The following is a 21,199-nucleotide window of genomic DNA, read 5'->3' on the forward strand; positions in this document are numbered from 1 at the left end:
GTATGTATTTGGGATTCAAGAAGCACACAGTAATGCGATGCATTCAAGGCCAAATGATATCTCGGCATCATTTGAGAGGAAGCCCCTTTCGCGAGTTGGTGTTAGCGAGGTCAGCGTGGCGGCGGCGGGGGCGAGATAATTCATTCATTCCCTGAGATGCAACAGGCTTGTAACAAGCCGGCAGCGGAGGAAAGAAGCCAAGGCTGTCCGACAAATGAAGACAGACATCGGTGGGAGGGCCTCCGTTTCCACACATCCTCGCCAAATATTTTGTAGAATATGTTGAAAACTGTACTGTGGTGCTTCGAAATTTGCAAGCGAGACGCAATGTGATGGCGGGGAACAAAGACGACAGTAGATATATTCCAAAAAATGAACACGTACAAATGTTGGGATCAACCCCTCCTCGCCGTCATGGACGATAAACTTTGGTAGCGTGTCGTCCCTGATGCACGTGCATTGCAGTTTCACGCTCACAGACCTTGAAAATATCCCGACACCTGCTGCCTGACAATCAAGCTGTTGACAAAATCATTTTTAATTTGATTAGACTCCAGCTCTTCATAGCCGAGCGATGACATTTTCTATCTCACTTGTGTGTGCGCGTCACAACATGGAGTGGCAGCGTCGGCATCGCCATCGACACCCGCAACACATCCCATCATTTAACACCCACCGTGTTTGCCTCCACCCTCATTCCACGTCCTCCAAAATCTGATGAGGTCTCTGAAATCTAAAGCTTGAGAGCCGAGCTTCAGCTGGGCTTACGACAACTTCATGAAATATTCAATTCCAAGTTGCACGTCTTCCACGAGCGCCCTGACCCCGGTGTTAAATATCTGAAGAGCACCGAAGCACGGTAGGTCCTACCTGCTCCGGCTGCTGAGCACCTTTGGCCGGCCCGCTGCCGTCTTTGGCAGAAGTCATGGGCGCAAAAGAAGAACGGAGGGGAGGAAGGGACTAGCGTGCGGCTTCCGTCCGTCCGCTGCTGACAGGTGCGGAATAATGAAGACTACACAGATACGGAGCGAGAGAGGCAGGCCGGCTAGAGCGATGGGGAGGGGAGGGGGAGGAGGTGGCGAGCAAGCCGGAGTGTTCAAGGATATCTGGTGATTTGCTAAAATAATGACGACCATGGGCGCACACGGCAGCTGATGCGATGCCATGGGTGAGGGAGGGAGGGAGGGAGGGAGGGAGGGAGCTTTACCTCTGCAGCACAATCAATGGGCTCTTCTCACCCAACACACACACACACGCCTAATTACTTTCCATATATGTGAGAGCATGCGAATGGATCTGGGAGGAAATGTCAGAGGAGACTAAATAGACAGGAGATGATTACTGTTAGTGCCATTTTATGCAATGGACTAAAACAAGGTTTTTTATTTGTGGGAGTTTTTTGGGGGGGGGTTGCTCAAAGTTTTTGGGATGAGTGGGAAAAGGTTTTTTATTATCAATGTTAATTTTGGCTCATATGGCATCTCTTATTAGCCCTTACCTTGTGGGCTTTGTGCAAATGATTCCAATTAATTTCACCTCGCATCTTAAAAAAATATGTTTTTTGGTGTGAGTGCTGTCATGTTTTTAGGGGAAAAAATGTGAGTTTAATTTTCTGTGATTAAAGACTTTGTTGTGAGTGAGACAGATTTTTTTGTTTTTAGGTGGGTATGAAATTTATTTGTGCATGAGAGATTTTTTTTATGGAGTAAGTGGTTTCTTGCTGTGAAGAATTATTTTGTATTTTTTAAAATTTATTTGTGCATGAGAGATTTTTTTTTATGGAGTAAGTGGTTTCTTGGTGTGAAGAATTATTTTGTATTTTTAGTGAGTGTGTACATTTTATGCAGGTGAAAGGTGAGACTGGAAGATTTTTGGGCCGTGAGTAAAAGCTTCTTTGGTGAGTTTTTATTCCGTGTCAGGTAATTGTAAGCATTTTCTGGCTGACAGTGAGAGTTTTGTTGTTGCAAGTAAGGTTTTTTTTTTTTTTGGAGAGTGGGAGTTATTTTTTTTTGTAAGCAGAACAACATGCTTTGCCACTACTGAGTGTAGTGCAGACAATGGAAGCATCATTTTGTCTAACCTGGCAACCGTTACTAAGGGGAGGGGGGGTTAGCGAAAGGTCACTTAGTTGTTCTTTTATGCTCAGAGGCCTGATCGCTATCGTTGGAAAATATTCAGATATGATCGCACGCTGGCTTTCCATTCCAAATTGCCGTGTCAGGGCTATTTATTTATTTTCTCATGAATTTGTCACACGTCCGGTTCAATCTGCAAGCTCCATCTGACGGCTCTAAATGAGCTTGTCGGTGTGGATCAACTCCCCCTCACGATTTCAGACCATTACCGAGCCGACCGAGACAAGAATCGGTGCAACAAAAACAAAATCCTTCCAGGTATCGCCGACGGAGAGATCTCGCCGTTCCTAACCCAATTCCCAGTGACAGTAAAAGGCAGAATTTGCATATTATCAGTGGAGAAAAGAATGAGATTGGCTGTGTTGTGTTTGCTTGTAAAACAAAGCGAAGCTGCCTGCCGCTGCTGCAAGCCTGCTTCTCAAGAGCCACTCTTTACTGTCCTCCCACATACGGCGGAAATAGTTGCTGCTGCTGCTACTAACAAAACATTGTTAGCGCCGAAGCGCTATCTTCTCCGCGTGTCTGTCACGTCACTCTGTGCACACGCAAGGCCTTCTTGTTAGCACAGGCTATTTGCACACACATGCACGCACACACAAACACACACAGGAAGAATAGAAGCAGGGCACAGCCGCTGGCCTTTCAAAGCAATCGTCTGCGGGGTGAGATGGAACCAAGCAAGATTGTGGAGGAGAGGCAGCGGCAAGCGGAACGCAGCACGGAAAAGATTCCCTCGTTACGCCAATGCCCATTAGCACCATTAGTGCTCTCAGAAGGGGCATCATTAGATGATTTTTTCTTTTTTTTTTTTAAACACGGCAAGGAAATGATTCATTCATTTGTGAAAGCCTAAGTGCAGCATCAATTCTATAGTTCATTACGAAGTCATTGAAAGAGGACATAAATACATAAAAATCACAACAGCTCGACAAAGCTGAACACCATCAGGATTGTGAAGCCGATCATCGATCGGCAAGTTAAAAAGACAAAAAACGATAACCAATCACTGAGATGGTTCAATCAATCAAGCAAATGATGACAACAAATTTTGCATCTGCCAAGCCCATCTAATCTTGACTATTTTTAGAGGTCATGAATATTGAATTTAAAAAATAAAATGGCCCAGCCAAGGGTCTCTCTGAGATAAAGTTAGCTGGGTTAGACACTACAATTTAAAGTCTTTAAGCTAGCGATACAATGCATGTTTTTCCAATGTGGCAACCCACAAAAGAGAGGCCCATGCAGTCTCCACTCAGGAGGGCCAGCGCCTGGATTCCAACCCCCAACCTAACAACTGGTTGATGAATGTGCAAACAAACAAAAACAGCTTTCAGTATGATGCAGTGCGCTACTAAAACATGGACACTTCCACATGCTGAGACAGATAAGACAAAAAAAAGACGAGACAATATCACAAACTGCATGCTTGCCCCCTCTAGTGGCCACTCACAGACCTACATCATTCTTCATTCCACCCTGCCACTCATGTCTGACTGATGGGGAAAATGATCGACGCAGACGAGAGGAGCCGACAAAGACCAGAACATGGATCGTTATCGGTTAAACCCAATAAGGCCTGACGGGAAGTCGTTGTCTGCTGTTTTATTCTGACCGCACGTGTTCTCGTCGTGTTAATGCGGCCATGTTGTTGTGTCAGGCCCTTGTCTGCATTTTCAGATGCATTTTCTCCCAGGCACACTCAAGTCACATTCACCAAGACTTTTCTCATCCATCAACGGCCTGCAGATTTGGGAATCAGCCGTTTGTGTTGGCCAGCTGCTCGATTCCAGCGGCCCCTGTCCCGTGCCCCTGCTGTCGGTCCTGCACCTGCACTCGCACCATTTAACATGGATGGATTCTCTTGCTCTGCGGAACTGCCGCTGTAAATCACGGCGTATAAAAGGTTTCAACCGGACACATCGGATGGCTGGTGTACTTGAAAGTCAAAATGTGTCTCAGTTGGGCGAAAAGCGAAACCCAGGCTAACTGCCTTATTTGCGGTATCAAAACTCGTGGAAACGGCTGATAACAATCACCGATACTTAAGGCAAATCAAGTCTGACATGCAGTCAGTCCTCCTCAGCGACACGGGTATTGCGTACCACTTACTGTCAGAATCTGATATATCTCCAACAGTTTTTTCAATTTCAAAATGTAGTTTTAGTCGGGCTCGTCTGCTCTCCAAGATTTTGCGAAAGACAAAGTATTACTTTGGCTTTAATGTGCTTTAAAGTGAGCAAAGTGATCTATTTAATCCTGCGTAAACAAAGTTGCCAGACGTTTGTTGTGATAATTCACCCTTCCCTTTGTCACAAACGCAAAAGAATATCTCTTGTTGGATGCTTCCATTAAATTGTCTTCCTTGATTGCGGTGGGCTGGCTATCAGTCAAGAAATAAAGCCCCGCAGATGGAACATAAAATCAATGATAAGGCAGTAAAGTTGCTCATTAGGTGAAGCACGAACGCGCTCTTAAAAAACACAGAGCTGCCCTTAGTCAGCATACTGCACATCCACCCATTTGCAAATCCATCTACTGCATTAGAAGCTTCATACGAGGGAATAAAAGAGATCTCGATGTGTATTTCATATCCGCCATTGAAGACGGAATTAATAGCAATCTACAATATATTACATTAGCAGGACGGGATCATTAATTACATTCAAGGTTAGGATAATTAATAATTCAGGACTATTCTATTCCTCTGAAAGCCACCAGGGCGTGATGAAAAGAAAATGCCTGGAAAAGGATGTGAACCGATGTTGCTCCGTTCAGCTGGGACTGAAAAGCTTTCCGTCATCAAGCGACTCTTCATCTCCAAGGACTCGCGCAGCCGACGGAGGCCTTGGCGCCGAGAGCGTCTTTAATTACTACTGCTCGCTCGCTCGCTCGCTCTCATCATAAGCGTTTAATACGCGCGACGTATACGGCCGCACTCAAACGACTCAACAATAGGGACTGCGTGTTGTATGTGGTCGCCAAATGGAATTGATTTTCAAGCCGCTAAGCTAAAAACAATGTGAAAGCACCCAACGTGCATTTTGGTAGCCGGGATCATTATGATGCAGATGGAATGCACATATTTGCAACTGGCTACTTCTGGATTCACTTACCGTATTTTCTGGACTATAAGGCGCACCTAAAAACCTAACATTTTCTCAAAAAGTGCGCCTTATAGTCCGGTGCGCCTTATATATGGACCAAATTCCTAAATTTAAACTGCCCCGAAGCATTGTGTCATGAAATCAATCATAAGTGGCCCGCTGAAGACTATGAAGAATAAATCAAAAAGACTATGGATCATTATTTTGTGATTATAAAGTAATTTGTTGCATCTGAAGTGCAAATAAAAAAGATAAAATGGAGAATGATTTGATTTGGATTAAAAATCTGACATGATGCATTAATGGTGCGCCTTATAGTCTGGTGCGCCTTATATAAGGACAAAGTTTTAAAATGGGCCATTCATTGAAGGTACGCCTTATAGTCCGGTGCGCCTTATAGTCCGGAAAATATGGTACTTATTTATTCATTCATAGAAATCATTTGCATCAATATTAGTGGAGCGCCCTCTTGTGGCGTCATGGTGCCAAGGAACTATGTTGAAGCAGGTAGAGGAGCTTCATGTCGTACTTTGTCGTTCGCAATTATTAATCATTTCAGTGACTCATATTTTCACAACCCAACTAAGTTTTATGTGACTTCGAAGGAAAATATAGAAAGAATCAAAGAAGCTTTGATCAGTTTCCGCTGATACTAATCTCTGAGTTGCTCGGGTCCACACGGCGGCGCAGGGAGCGAAGCATGAAATATGCATAGGCTTTGACATACGGCTTACAAAACTGCATCGGCATCTCCTGCGAGACTGACGCGGCGCTGACAGCGCACAAGTCTGATAGTGCTGGCTATCTTCTGGCCTAATCCACTTACTCCAACACCACCCGCCCGCCCACCTCTGCTGATAAGAATGTTTGGGTTTTAGATACAGCGGCAACCTGTGCAGGAGTATGGGCTGAGATTGACAGGCAAAATTTCATGTCCTCAGCGTGATTTCTATCTGGCTACAAAAAAAAAACGTTTTACTTTAGTTGTACTCTGCAGAATTGCAGGAAGTCTTTTTTTCATGCACTTAATGAAAATACGGTCAATGAACGGAGCCCTCGTGTTGTTTTTCAAATGAATTTTCGTACCGATGTCCCCAAGAACACTTTCGATCACTTTTCGATGAGGGCGGGGCTTATTAAATATGCATCCATCTAAAAAAGCTAACAATGCACGACAGGAATGCTGAGGCACTCTGTGCACTACAGTGCAGACAGTGCTTAACCACAGACTTCAAGTAAAGTCCATTAAGGTGTTTTTTTTTTTTTTTTTTCCTGCGCAGTCAGTCCATCCGTGTTTTTGCCTCATCTTACCGCACGAGTCATGTAAGGTAATGAGGAGAAAACCTTCATAAAAGATACTTTCCATTCAGGCGCACAGCAACAAATCAAAGAAATTGAGTGAGAAACAGCCGCTATAAAAGTCTAATGATATTTAATCACACGCAGTTACTTTTGACTATATTTGTCACAATGATGGACAATGATTTTACAAGTCTATTACGCAACAATGACTGTTAACTCAAGTGCTTATAATTTTGTCACTACTTCAAAACGAACGAACGACGTGGGGGGGGGGAACAGGGGGTCCTCAAGTGTTGAAAACAGCTCGACAACGGGTCACTCGAGAAGCAACACGCGGGATGGAGTTGAAAACAAGTCATTCAAGCACTCACCTTCCATATTTTCTCCACTCGGGACAATTTTCGGCCGTTCATTTTGCCGGAGTGGCTGAGTGAGAGCGTCGCAACAACACGGAGAGCGAGTGGACGAGTGATGAGGATGCAAAGAGTGAGCGAGCGAGCGAGAGAGCGAGAGAGAGAGAAAGCGATGAAGAATAACTACCTGGTGGTAAAAAAAAAAAAAGAAAAATGACACACCTCAGTCCTGAGTGAGAATAATCTCCGTCATCACTTCTTGGGAATTAACGATACACATTATCGGATCGGAGTGATGGAAACAGACATGAGCAAACGCTCATAGCTGTTAATAGGCTGGGCTCATTTAGAAACAGTCTACAAAGTAGAGTCAGACAAGACTACTCCTGATCTCTAGTCCAGTCAAGTCAGAAGTTGGGCCGAGCGAGTCAAAGGTCAAGTGGCACAATCTTGCTCAGTCACAAGAGATTTGCACATCAGCACTCTGATGGTCCCAATTGGGCCTCCATAGGATCAATTCATTTCTTTTCTTCTGCGTCCATAATGCAAAAGCCACCATATTGAAGTTTGAAGGAATATGTGGCAAGACTGCACAAACTGACATGCGTCACTTTTGGTGAGCCAAGGAGTTAAAACCCCCCCACCCCCCACCCCTCCGATAAGAAAAGCTAGGCTTAATTTGTCCTAAGTGGATGAGACACCTTGCGACTAATTGGGGCACCCATTAGAGGAAATAATCTATTTGGAGATAAGGCTAGCGTATAGAATTCCAATTACCCAAGTTGCATTCTAATTACAGGGGTACCTCATTCTTGGACTGACAAAAATCCATCTGTGGATTTTCTATTGCGCGTTCGAAAAATGAAGAGAATTTTAGGAAATAGTTTGCGGTTGGAAATCGGCGTCGGATAGCGTTTAGGCCTCGCCGGCAGGCCCGGGTTACATAACACACAAAGGTCATCCACCGACAGCTGTCGATCGACTTAACGAATAAGCAGCTAAAACGTCATTCTTCCGGGTCAGCGTCAAAATGGAATCCAGCGAGGCTAACTTTGTCGGAGGCATTCCGGCAAAGTGGCATCAAACTAAATCTCCATTCTAATGATGCAGCCAGCAATACGTGTCGCCGGTGAACATCAATCAGCACGATTGAGCTTTGTCGAGGGGAATGCTTTGACAAGCTGCCAGCTCCGGAGAAGTCGCTCGCTCAATAGTGCGACGCCAGCCCCCCAACACTGCACCTCCCTCCGTAAGTTTCTCCACCCAAGAATGATGATGATCAACTCCCAACATCGATGTGAGGGTCACACGCTCGACTTCATCTCGCGCCAGCCATTCACTCTCGGCTCAGGGAAAAGCAATCTTCCGGAATCTCACACGGAATCCTCATTGAGCCTGGAAATGATGACGATGATGTGCCGGGAGCGCACAGAAGGGTGCAAACTGAGTCGTGACAAACGAGAAGAAAAAGCAAACAAATAGCAGCAGGTGTGCATCCAACATGGTTTTCACTTTTAAAAGGCTTCTTTGTTATGACTGACTATTTCTCTTTTTTTTTTGGGTGCGCAAAATGAAACCTATTCTACAAAGCTTCTTCGCTGATAAACATTCATCATATGCTCCCTCACTAAACATTGCATCCCCAAGGAATTTAAGACGACCTTGTCCACTTCAAGTGTGTGCGCGTGTTTCTGTATTTTTTTGTGTGCGTCAGAACCGTGTCGCCGCTGGATCATGGCGGAGTCGATAAGAAAATGCGCCCGTGTGACACAACAGATTAGTGGTGCCTGATCTCAGCCAAGAAAAAGACAGCGAGAGGACTCGGGAGGAACGGCTGTTGGCTTCTGCCGCTCTAATTCTTGCTGACAAAAAAAATTCCCCTGCACCGGCTTTAAAGTTCCACTTTCATTATTAATAATTATTCTCCAGATGGCTGTCTTTGAGGAGGAAGGAAGGAATGTTCTTTTAAACACAATGTTTACGCCTTCAAGGGAATAAAAGATGAGAATTCCATTTTAAGCAGAGGCAGCAAAGGGAATGCTTGAGCGCATTTCCTCAAAAACAAAAAAAATTCTCTTCTCAGAAGTCGATTTTGGCATCTGGTTGCTGAAATGTGCATCAAGAAACGTCGTGACGGCCTCCCACGACGCAATATCACTTATTCTTCACCCAAAAAAGGGAAGAGTAATTGTAATCGGCAATCAGCGAATGAGGATGATGTTGCCCTCTGGGTGAGGCACTGTCATAACAGCAGATGCTTGCTCGCCTTAGCAAAAAAAGAAAAAAGACTCCATTGTAAAAAAAAAAAAAAAAAAAAAACACTAATTGGTCAATTGGTTACTGTGCACGTTTTTAAAATTGCATCACGTTTTTTGAAGAGATGACAGAGCTAGGAGGGTTTTTTTTCCTTGGGGAGCTGTGCAAGGATATCTCAGAGGACTACAATAATAATAATAATAATAATAATAATAATGATAATATACTTGGTTTAAAAACAAAACATCTTACAGCTGGTAAATAATTGAATCTCCTATGATGGGCAATTTCAGGATGTAAACACAAATACAAATTCTTGTGAATTAAGAATACCTGTTTTTTTTTTTTACTACATAAATAATTCAGCACAATACAGATTGCATGGATGTGAAGATGATGTCAAATGACACCTACGGATGAACTTCAGTATGCTTTATTTTCAGCTCTGATTAATATTCACTGTCATGGGGGATCATACAGGAAGGAGGCAGACACCACAAGTGACAGCGCTGAAAAACGTGGCTTTAGCATTAATGGCAGGGGGCCTGGGTGACCTGTTGCTATGCCCTGTGGGAACAGAGGAAGGTAGGTGGATCGATAGCGACTCATTCTGTCCACCTTGACACACAGCCGCTGTCACCAGCCGTCGGATTGATCATTTGTCTTGGAAATATGCCGTCAGGCTGGGTGGACGGTAGGCAGCCTGCAACGACAGGCTTACGTCATCTCCAGATGGCAGCCACAACTACCGGGGTGTGTCTGCGTGTGTGTTCTTTTGTGTGTCCCTGTGAGTGTGTTGCCATCTCTCAGCCTCGCTCCCTCCACCTTTGCAGCCATGGCAACGTGGAGGAACATAAGGGGCGGGGCTTGTCAGCGACCAACTTAGATGTCCTTTTAAGCACCTTAATAGATGTTCATTTCCTGCTAACAGCGGTGGGCCGGATTTTCAATTCAAGTCATTTTCCACACTGCTTTGAAATGTGAAGATAGTGCCGTTCGCCTCCTTTTCAGCCAAAACAAATGTCAGCAAGCCCGCCGGCCGGCACACAGCGGGCGTAGCTTGGTAAAGGCTTGAGCAATTCATCAAATTCAATTCCAGGAGAATGCAATTTTCAAATTGCAAAGCCAGCAATTTGGGGGATAACAAAAAAACGATTTATTCCTCTCAATTGTGCCAAAATTCCCACCTCACGCTTTAAATTTACATCTCGGCAGAGTGGAATCGTTCGATTCCGATGCCCTTTGAGCCGCACGATTTGTAATCCAACCAACGACAACACTCTCCAGAGCCCAAACAGGCGTCAGGGGAGACATCACCCAGCACGTTGTCGAGCTCTTCTCAACAAGCAGCAGGCTTGATCTTTTGTAGTTGTTGTTTTTATCGAGGCCAACGTGCATATAATGTGCCACCTGAAGACACGGAATGCTTGATTTGTTCCGTCTCAACTCCCAAATCCTCACAGGAGGAGACATTGAGCAGCCGCGGGATTTGACAGTAAAAGGTAGCAAAGCAGCGTGAAATCTAAGCAAAGTTCAATTGGAGGATGGCAGTTGATGGCTTCCGGCCATGAGAAGATAACCTGAAAGATGTCGAGAGCGCAACAAACTATTTGGCTGCCAGATGAAAAGCAGCGTAAACTCGCCTTCTCAAATCTTGCTCTAGTCTAGGAAAAGACGGCACCTCGTCACACTTGCAGAATATCTGAAATCACAATTAGGAGCTTTAAGAGAGGCCTGGAGGGATGAAGCTATCCTTCCTGACAGCTAAGCTGTCATACACCCAAATACGTTTCTGCTGTCACTGCTTTGGAGAGATACTGCAGTTGTAATATCCCCATTCACCACTAGATGGCAGACATGACAGAGTTGTTGATTTAATGGTGTCACACACGTATAGAATATTTATCAGCCTTTGGGGGATATTTTATAGGATTTTTTTTTTTTTTCAATGAAACGCAAATTTTGGTCATTTGTGTGCCAGGCCGATCCCAAACGCTCACAAATAGCGATGGCCGACTATAGTAAATAAGTTGTTTAAATAGATTGGATACTTTGGTTCATCTTTGAATTTAAGTTTAAGTCTGCTAGTCGCTGTCAGCAAATTTTTTTTTACCTTAGCAACACTGAGCAACCTTTGCCTCATCACATGCCTAGTCGTCATGGTAACGCACCTGCGGCGCAAAAGCCTTCGACTTGGACCACAATGTGATCAATGAATGTTAATTGTGCACTAATGTTTTTCCTCTTCCGTGTGTACTTTGAGATGTGGAAGTTATTCTATTAAGCCACCTCGGAACTGTTTTAAATCATCAAAAAACATACTTCACATGTTATCAATAGGTTAAAGAAAACAGCAACTGAAATGTTTGTAAGTGTAGAGCACAGCACTGTCGCATCCCCGCTATTTAAATGTCACCATGTTCCACCTTTCTGCACACAACAATCAATCACATGCAGGCTTGCTATTTCCGGGGAAAGAGAAAAGTGAAAAGAAATGCCGCTGAGCACCCCCCCCCCCCCCACAACAGCTCTGTGACGCCAATCAGCTGCCCAACATGCAGTGCACACTTAATCAATGAATGCTCCAACACAAAGACCTAAAAGCAGATTTAAAAACATGCAGGTGTTCAATTCAGGCTCAGCAAACAAACAGCAAACTTTGAGCACAGGAAGCAGTCTGAGTTTTTATGGGTCACCAAGTGGGTTCAAGCAATTTCATGCTCTAGCTCGACTCCATTTAGGGGGCAAAGGTGAACTCAAGGTTAACGCGGCATCGCCAAACGGCGCAACCAACACTGAGGTCAATTGTTGGGATTTCTTTGCAATGACGCGCCTCATTAAACAGGCGCTGCAGGAAGCCGACCGACGCGGTGTTGACGGCCAGCACCGGCTCGCTGCCAGACATCAATAATGCAGAGGAATATCTGCGCCTTGGCGGCCATTTTGAGGATGAATCAGGGAGAACGGCCAAGGAGCCCGGCCCATCAAGAGCTCTTTCCACGATCTTGATGCAACCTGTTGGCGCCAATGAATCAAAGCCACTACTTGCTTGGATTTGTTTTTTTCCATTCAAGCAGGAGAAGATGCTTATAAAATGCGGGGGAGAGACTACAAAGTCAGATTAGCACAATAATCATCTGCAAGCTCACAGAAAGGCTCAAGTTCACAACACGGAGCTCACATTCAGAAGCGGAGAAGAGATTTTCAATTTTCCACAATGATTCAACATCACATTTGTCTTCCATCAGCAGGCAGGATTTTGAAACCATTACAGTCCATTTATCGTCTTGTGGGTCAGGTCACCGATGGAGATTTATAAGCCTGCGCTGCTGCTGCTGCTTCTCTTTCACGGGCCACTTGGAACAAATGAATTAGTCATCTAACACATGCAGGTCAGTGTGACTGTGTTTGCTCATTGCTGCTAATGAATTAAAGCATGCCAGCAAAAGGCATTAACTATGCAAAGCTGTCATACTGCCAAAGGAAGCAGACTTGGTTAACCCTTTGTTGCCTTGAAACAGAAATAGAGAACAGTGTTGTCTTATCCCGGTTCAAATACAAGCAGCAAGCTAAGCTGTGACGTGACCTAAATCTTAGCACACCATTTAAGGTGGGGCTGATGGGGATTTTTGGAAAAAAAAAAAACCTGCAGAGGAACTCTCACTTAAAGCTCCAAAACATTTAACCTGACATCCAATGAAGGTAATATTGTTTTTAAAAAAAAACAAAAACAAACTATACAGTAGATCCATCCACTAATGCATGCCAAGATGGTTTGTGTAATAAAAAAACTTTTACACTAAAATGTTGTGCTTGAATTGTTCGGGGGAGAAACGGTATCGAGGTTCCACTGACAAGATTCACAATTCAAAAATCACAATTTCAATTCGTGGAAGGAAAAAGCCAGGAGAGAAGCATCGATTCGAACCCAGAACATTTGGCTGTGAAGCAGATGTGGGAAAATTAGATTACCTGCTCTTTATGCAGCCACACGCACATTTGGCAAAAGAACAAGTTCAATTAAGCACAGCCATGTGTTGCATTGCTGCATCGTGGCTTTTCAACTGCAATCGCCCCAGAGAGGGAGGAAAAAGCTGCCTGCAAAAGCAGCCTGCCAAAACTGTCAGCATGCATCTCTGCAAACACTACCACTCAAAAGTCGTGAAGAAAAAAAAATAGAATGAAAACTCGCAAATTCTCAAGAGCAAGAATAAATAGCCTGCAACGCGAGTCTGAAGTACGCTCGCTCACTCACAGTGCCCGACTTGTAAGTTCCATCAAATCTTACATCCTCGTCGTCCCGCGTGCATTTCCTGCGGCACTGGATATGCAGCAGCCTCGCATCCAGCGGGGGCTGGGTCCCGGGGGTCTTGCTCTCCTCGTCCACCGGCTGGGCGCCGAGCAGGCGGCTGGCCTCGGGTGGCTGCGGGAAGGAATTGGCGGTGTTGATCTTGCCGGAGAATCTCTGGTACAAGGAAGCCATGATGCGAGCGAGGGCACAACAGAGCGCTCGATTCCCGCGGCACCGTTATGTGCGTGCAATCTCGACTCTTCTCTTCAGCTTTTGTCCAAGAGGCTGCGCGTCCTCGTCCTCGTCTGCATGCACACCACGTTGCTTTTCTCCCCTCCCCTCCCCTTCCGCGTCCACGATGTCATTTGCCAGGCAGGCAGGCAAGAGACGGGAGCGGAGGCGCCCACTTTGCAATCACGTCAACGTTTTCTCCGTGGTCATCACAATGAAGATGTCGAGCTCACGCAAGGACGCACGCACAGAGGCTGCCTGCCACACGCGTGACGCGTGTCAAGTGGTCCGTAATGAATCAGCGACCACGCAGAGCGCCATCCCTCAAATCATCTTCGTTTAAAAAATAAATCACTGATTGCATTTTGTTTCATGGTGGTATTATATTGTCGCCCAACTATTTGGTTGCGTGGTCCCCAAACGGAACTTGAGTGCCTCTCTGTAGCACTCTACTTTAAGGACACGCTCCCCACGCTTCCATCCATAAAGATCTTCATTTGTACAAAGGCTAGAAAGTGTAGGGGAACGCTTTGTCGGCACAAACTGGAGCTCCCGCTTATCTAGCTGATCTCTTTTTCTCTGAACATCTGCACTTTCCCATCTCGTGTCTCCCGGCTGAAGTCATTTGGAGTCCACGAGCGAACGTATCTCACACACTCCATTGCAGATGATTTCACGGCTGGCGGACCAGCTCCAATTCCGACGAGGACTACGACTTCAAATCTGTCGTTCTGCCGAGCACGTGTTGGAGCTATCTCGATGCGTCTGTGCAAAATGGGTCATTTTCACAGGAGCCGTGGTGGTTCAAAGCTGGGATATATCGTAATGTCTCCTGCTGAGTCTCGCTGCTCACCATCCTCATTCATCTGTCATAAAGACGGAGTGCAAAAGTTGGAAGATTCTTTCAAAAGTTGGACATATAATTTTCTGGATTGCTCTCCCAGAAAGGCTCTTACGGGTCCCCGTCGTCATCTGTCTCACCACTTAATAAATGATTTTCCTGGGTCGGCACGCCCTCGGGAAATACCGTTGGATTACCCATGGAAGCGTCACAGTGGCACAGACGTTCAATTTTACAAGCCAGCGCATTGAAAAAGGGCAGTTTGCGCCATCGTGGGCGTGAACACAACGACTGCATTTGTCACCAATCAAAGCGGCTCCTCTCATTCCCTTTAAATGTGACGCACTCACATCTCGAATGGAGGTATAGGAAGCAGTGTGGGGACAGATAACGTAAGTAGGTTCCCTCAAAAAATAAAGCTTGCAAAAATAGAGCCCACAATTTGAGATTGTATATAAACCCAACGACAGCTCCAAAGTAAAAAGTTCCGAGGTAAAAACTTTTTCCGACACACTGCGACAACCTGATTTACTTTTGTTATTGGCACGTTAGCAACCAAGCGACGAGACAATTTAGTTAGCTGAAGAGGCACAGATGTTGTTGTACACAAGAAGCACCGGAGGGAAATCACTTCCCTCGACGACGGATGACATGGAACAAGTTTGCTTTCTTGGAAAACTTGTGAACAGAAATATCTCAACACCTCCACTGGAATGACCGTTCGAGCCAATTTCATCGTTATTGCGCAAGCTGTGGTCAGATGGCTAAAAGTACGACGCATTTAGACAAGCACTCAAATGTGCAACCTCAAGTTGCTGCCATCAGCTTGCTTCACACACACATACACACCAACTAACACAAATTAATTGGGCAGAAGGGGTGGGTAAAAGGAAAAAAAGGAAAAAAAACACAAGATCAGTCCATCAAACATTTGGAGAGGTTGCAGTAATACCTCATTTCCTCCCAACATCACCCCGCTCGATAAGAAAATGGATTGCATTTGGTTATAGCCATAATTACATTTTCAACCATTTGCTGAGCGACACCGGTTGAACACTAATGATGTCCCTGGATGCCAAGCTAAGTCAAGCGCAGCAACATGCTTCCTTATTTATGGCTTATCATCTTGCGTGTGCACGTGCACGTGCGTGTACATCTGCTGTTGTGAACAATGCATTGCATTTTAAATCATCTTTGAGCTGCCATCAGGCGGACAGTCATGGAATGCAATGAAGATAATCTCTCCTGAAAATGATCATAAATGACATTACTGATAGTAAAGCGAGTAGAAAGCTAACTTCTGGATGAGGGGTTCTCAAATTGAGGAGCGAGGACCCTGAAGGGCAAGACACATGACTCAAGTCCTGATTTGCTGGGAAACAAAAGGCAGATGTCATTTCGCATTCATTTATTTATTCATTATTCATTAAGTGAAGGATTTCTTTTCTCTAAAAAATATTTATCAGAATATTACATTTTTTTCCATATTTTTTTTTTAAATGGCATTAAGGCTTGGTTATGTTTAATTGAAGATTATAAATTAAAGGGGCCTAGAAAGAAAAATCAATTGCTGTTTTAGATGTTTGTTTGTGGTATATGGAGGATGACACAATAAACCAAGTGTGCCAAGAAATATTTTCCCAATATTGCACTCCAGCACCGTCCTTACAAAAATCACAATTACAGCAAATAACAACTTGGAACTATGTCTGGTTTTGGCTGACATTGTTATCAGTAATTCTGTGCGGCATATGTGGCAGAAGCATAAGAAATTCATTGGAGGGGTTGGAAAAAAAGAACCTAATATGAAAATATTAGTCTGCAGAGAACATAATCAGTGGCCAGCACTCCTTTCTTCCTCCTCTTTTGCTATCATGCACAGCCAGTAGCTAGCTGCCCCAACAGCCCGCCACATCAATCCCTCGACCTCCCCCCCACCCCCCAAAAAAAATCCGTGCCATGCATGCTCAAGTAGCCCTTACCCGTCTGGAGGTGGTGCCGATGTCTACATTCAGCTGCGTGGCGATGAAAACGGACATGGTCTGCTACGCTTAAGCGTTGAGAACTTTCACTTCAGCTCTAGTGAGGGAGGGGGAGGGGAGACCTCGGGGAGGGGTCCCAAACAAGCAGGTGTCTTCCTCTCACAGCGCACCTCCGCAAAGGAATGAGGGGGGGGTTATATGTAAGACGTAGCAATGTGTGTGGGGGGGTTCTTCTCGCTTCGGGTGCTTCTGACACCTCTCCTCTTCCTTGCCCTTGGTTCCACCCTGCCTCGAAACCCGCCCCCCCCCAGGCTCGCTCTCATGAAGACTTTACTCCATTGGATGAGGTAACTCAATTAGAGAATGGTGAGTAGAACACACGGGCGTTTACAATCCAAAACGATAAATGTGAGCTGGAAACAAACATCGATCGGAACAGCAATGCCTATGTGACCGACGTATTTATACTTTCCTGTGGATTTGGACAGGCACTGATTTGGACGACTCCTTCACATCTGTCTTCCCTTCCAAACTTTAGAATAGTATTTTTAGTGCTGATATTAAGTTTACATCCAGAACTATGAAATAGTGGCCAATGTTTGCTTTATTTTTTTGGGGTCCTTTAAATGAAGTCATCCAGTGGCGACACAAAGGTAAAATAAAGTTCATCTTTGCATGCGCTCCGCAGGAGACAAGCTTCTATCAGCGAGACTAATTGCTCTACAGCAAGTGAAGAGCGGAATAAAAAAAAAAGGCCTTTCAGTTGAAACCAGACGTCGCGCTTGTAACGGCAGCCAGGCAGCCCGTACAATTAACAAGCTGATTTTGTGCCATGACATTTCCCCGCGGTCCTTTAAACAAAGTCCACTAACACGAGATTTTTGTCACATTTTACCACCCTGACATATACTTGCGTGATTACCAGCGCCGATAGCTCACAGGAAGTCAGCGAGTATAATTAGTACAAAAGGTCACTAATACCACACATGCCGTTTCTGCCTGATGGGAAAGTCATGATGCACAATGAGCCTTGAATTTTGTTCGCTACTTATCTACAGCGATTCTCGGCTTGATCGTGTTCTAATTTCCCCCATTTGCCGCTTGCTGATTTGGCACCAAAAAAAAAGTGTTGAATGAACATGTTATGAAAATGAGTTGCTCAAAAAGCATCAACGGCGCATATGCAACTGTGATTGTATTATTCAACACAATTATGTTTACTAGAGGTGAGATCAATAAGAAGTGATTTTGTGGGAGGAGTTGACAAGAACCAATTAGAACAGTTTGCGACTGGCAAAAAAAATTCCACCAATTTACGACCCTGCCAAATATGCTTATTTATACTAACGTAATGAAGTCCAAAGAATTTTAGATGTTACACCGTGCTCTGTTTGCAATTGAGCTGAACTAAAAAATGAAAGATGATTTTTCAGGGGATATCAAAAGCCACAATTGGAATAATGCATGAGACGATCATGAATACATGCACAGTGATTCAGACGTGCATTGGTTCCACTGTCGGACTCCACTTTCCGTCCCCCTCGGTGCCACTAAAACCTTTCAGTGTCCTTCTTGCGGCTCTGAGCCCGTCCTTCAAACCGCGGTGCCACGTCCCTTGCCAAAACGACTCGACGGCCCGAAGCGTTCTCCGCCAGCACATCTCCCCTGAGGGGGCCAAAGTTCCCCCGCCTTGCTGCACTTGGTATGCGTCTCGGCCCGCCGAAGCAGCTCCGCTTTGAGGCCAAGGTGCAGTGAACGTGTCCAAGACACGCTTGAGAAATCAAAAAAAGCCGTCATAGCCGTAAGCGGCGTTACGTGCAGTTATGAGATACGGCTTTTATCTGTAGCTGTGTTTAAGCGCAGGCGGGGCGCTTTCAGCTAACGTGTCACAGGTGGCAGCTACGGACAAAGCCCGCCAGACCGGAGGGGGATTCTCGGCGACCCGCCTCCCCATTGCGGGAAAAAATGCTTCCCGTCTACAGGAGAGGCCTCCCCAGAGAGGCCAAGAGTGGCAGTTAGCGCAGACAAATGACCCGTGTCTCCAGTGGTACGGCGGTCCCTTCCGAGCGGGCTCACCCTCCCGTGTGTCCAAATTTCATTTGAGTGAACAATGTGCTATTGTGCGCCACAGCTTTATCGCTCTAAGTACGCTCATTGGCAAGAATAAACAGATGCTATCAAGCCGTGCATGCATTGAATATAGTGTGGGTTTGTAGGCGGGTGTGCACATATCAGGAAATTGAAAGTCATTTTGCAGGCGCTAATGAGAATGCCGAGCAGCAATACAAACATTTTAAACAGGCCATTCAATGGCGGGGTGGTGAAAAACACACAGCTTGCTACATGAATACACAATGTATTTCAAAGACTTTTCTTCCATCCTGGCTGCATACAAATTGTGTTGTCCAAAAGTTTATCTGTTCACTTTGACTTTTTAGCTGGCTTCAAGTGGCGTCATGAAACACTGTCCTTTTACTAGCTCGTGTACCGATAGCTGCGCCGCTGGAGAGCGTGAGCACCGGCCGAGTGTGAATTAAACAAATGATTGTGTTATCTGCCTGAAATCCAGTCCTTCTAAATTTGGGCACCGCAATTCACTTCGTTTACATCTCAAAACCAAAAGGTGTTACCATGTTTGTGAGGATTAGCATGCTAACAGCATTACTGGGGTTAGCTTCTGTTACTTGGATGTTTGGTTGTCAACATAAGCCTATAGCCCGAGATCTTTTATCGTGATGCTTGCATCGAGGTAAATGAAATCAAAACATGAGGTAACCACGAGGCCACCGAATAAATCAACGTGCCTTAACAAATGACTAGTTCTCAGTGTTAATCAATGGCAATAAATTATATTGCCTCAGATACTGCAAAAATGACATCACCAATATCCATGAAACTTTGCTGAGGCTAATTGAACTGATGAGGAAATACAACAAAAAGGTGGGAAGACAGCAACCACTGATGTTCTTAAAGAACATTAAAGCAGTACAAAACAGCATAAAATATATTTTGATTGGAAAGTATTTAGCCCGCTGGTGCTTATAGGCTCAGATTTCCTGGGCATGAACTACCGGGGGACAAACATAAAAGTTAAACTCCCACATCTCGTCTAGTTTGCAAAATGTGCGCCACATTTGTATGATGGCGGGGAAGAGAATCCACTTGGGGAACATTTCCACAGCAACGCATCAAGAAAGGCGTCATCACGGCAGAGGCGTCGGTAACATCTTATGAAAGCAACAAAACCTGCACCATAGCAGCTCACCATCTAACATCTAAGCTTTGCACAATCATGTCTGTCACTCCAAACATCCTCTTTTTTGCCCTTTAAAAAGGACAAAGACTTCCAGCTCCTTCATATTTGATTCCTCTGTGAATTTGACTAAACTTTAATAAGCTCGATTTGGAAGCCAACATTGTGGTTGCAGTGTCGCAGATGACTAATGGCTCTGTTTGCGAGCCTCCAGCAGAGGGCAAAATAACACAACGATCGGATGCATCTAAACAGGCACTAAACAAGAGAAGGTGGCATTTCTGACCAAAAAACACCTAAATGAACTCTACTTGGCCATATGACAGCAAAGGGTGTGAAATTAAAGTCAGCCGGGAGAGTCTTCCGCATAGGAGTGAGGATAAGAGGTAGAAAATTGATTGATGGATTTTTTTTTTTTTTTACGCATACCTGAGTATGAACTCAGGATAACTCGGAGGAAGGCATGAAGTCAAAGCAATTTGTAGGCCGACGTGCCCTGGGGATGCAGACGGGCTTGCGATGATTTAACTTCAACAAAGAGAAGAGCTTCATGCGCCGACGCATTTTCTTTTCTTTCTTTATTGAAGCCAACAATTGACGTGTCTGTCTGAGTAATTCAAGTGAACTTTGGGTCTTTCTTGCAAGCGGCATTGTGGGAGTGCTATTACTGGGCCGTGACGACATGAAAGAAAAGAATGCAGTTCATATTTTTCCACCGAGGGGAGAAATCTGCTCATCTTAAATCGGCATTACACAATCTAGCAGATGCACACAAGCAACATTTGTGATCAATTAGGACAAAGATGTAAGGCTAGCTCATTAGCGGATACATTTAATTGGATGTCCACAAAGCTCCAATTTGAACAAATTTTTCCACCTCACCCAGTCATCCATTTTCTATAGACATTCGTCATCCATCACGAGGGCCACAAGGTGCACCCTGGACTGGCAACAAACAAAGACAAACTGGACACTTTTGATAAAATTGTGGGCCACAATATGGTTTCGTCAGAGGGTCACGTTGACTTGATTCATTTTATGCTCACGAGGTATTGCAACGAGTAGAACACTAGGAGAACTTCTACTGTGAATTTTGTCCAAATCTAGAAAATGTTAAAGCCAGGGCAGAGGAGAAATGTTAAGGAAACTAGCAAATGAGGACAACATGACACGAGAGTAGCAATTTATTGTGCTTTAACGAGTGACAAAAAACAAGACCTTACCTTTTCCCCCTTGATGGACGTCCGGCGGTAGTTGCTCGCACCCGCAGACGAGTTCATCTTCCCGCAGAGTGTGTAAGTGAACAACCGAAGGCAACTTGTCCCCTTTGCACGTTGTCTGCAAGCGCAGTAGGAGTGTTACGGTTCCGTCTTCTGCAATCACACTCACTTGGTCCGGCTGAATGGACGCGCTTCTGCCTCCTTCGAAGTGGATGCAAGTTGTAAACGCCG

At 45.0% G+C, this 21,199-nt stretch overlaps 1 protein-coding gene across 6 annotated transcripts in view; it reads right to left on the bottom strand.

Moving 5' to 3' along the window:
- dpp6b (dipeptidyl-peptidase 6b) overlaps nucleotides 1-21,199 on the bottom strand; it is a 36,785-nt gene that overhangs the window by 15,180 nt on the left and 406 nt on the right. For 2 of the 6 annotated variants that reach the window (XM_049746383.2, XM_049746385.2), the window contains exon 2: nucleotides 20,972-21,086. In XM_049746383.2, the coding sequence (XP_049602340.1) occupies nucleotides 20,972-21,028 (57 nt within the window). In that variant the 5' untranslated portion in view covers nucleotides 21,029-21,086. Of the gene's footprint in view, nucleotides 1-870; nucleotides 1,982-6,912; nucleotides 7,499-13,405; nucleotides 13,954-20,971; nucleotides 21,087-21,199 lie in introns of those variants that run through there. The other 4 variants (XM_049746381.2, XM_049746382.2, XM_049746386.2 and 1 more) reach the window with 4 other exon arrangements.

Source organism: Syngnathus scovelli, chromosome 17 (genome assembly GCF_024217435.2).
Source record: "Syngnathus scovelli strain Florida chromosome 17, RoL_Ssco_1.2, whole genome shotgun sequence".
Lineage (NCBI taxonomy): Eukaryota > Metazoa > Chordata > Actinopteri > Syngnathiformes > Syngnathidae > Syngnathus > Syngnathus scovelli.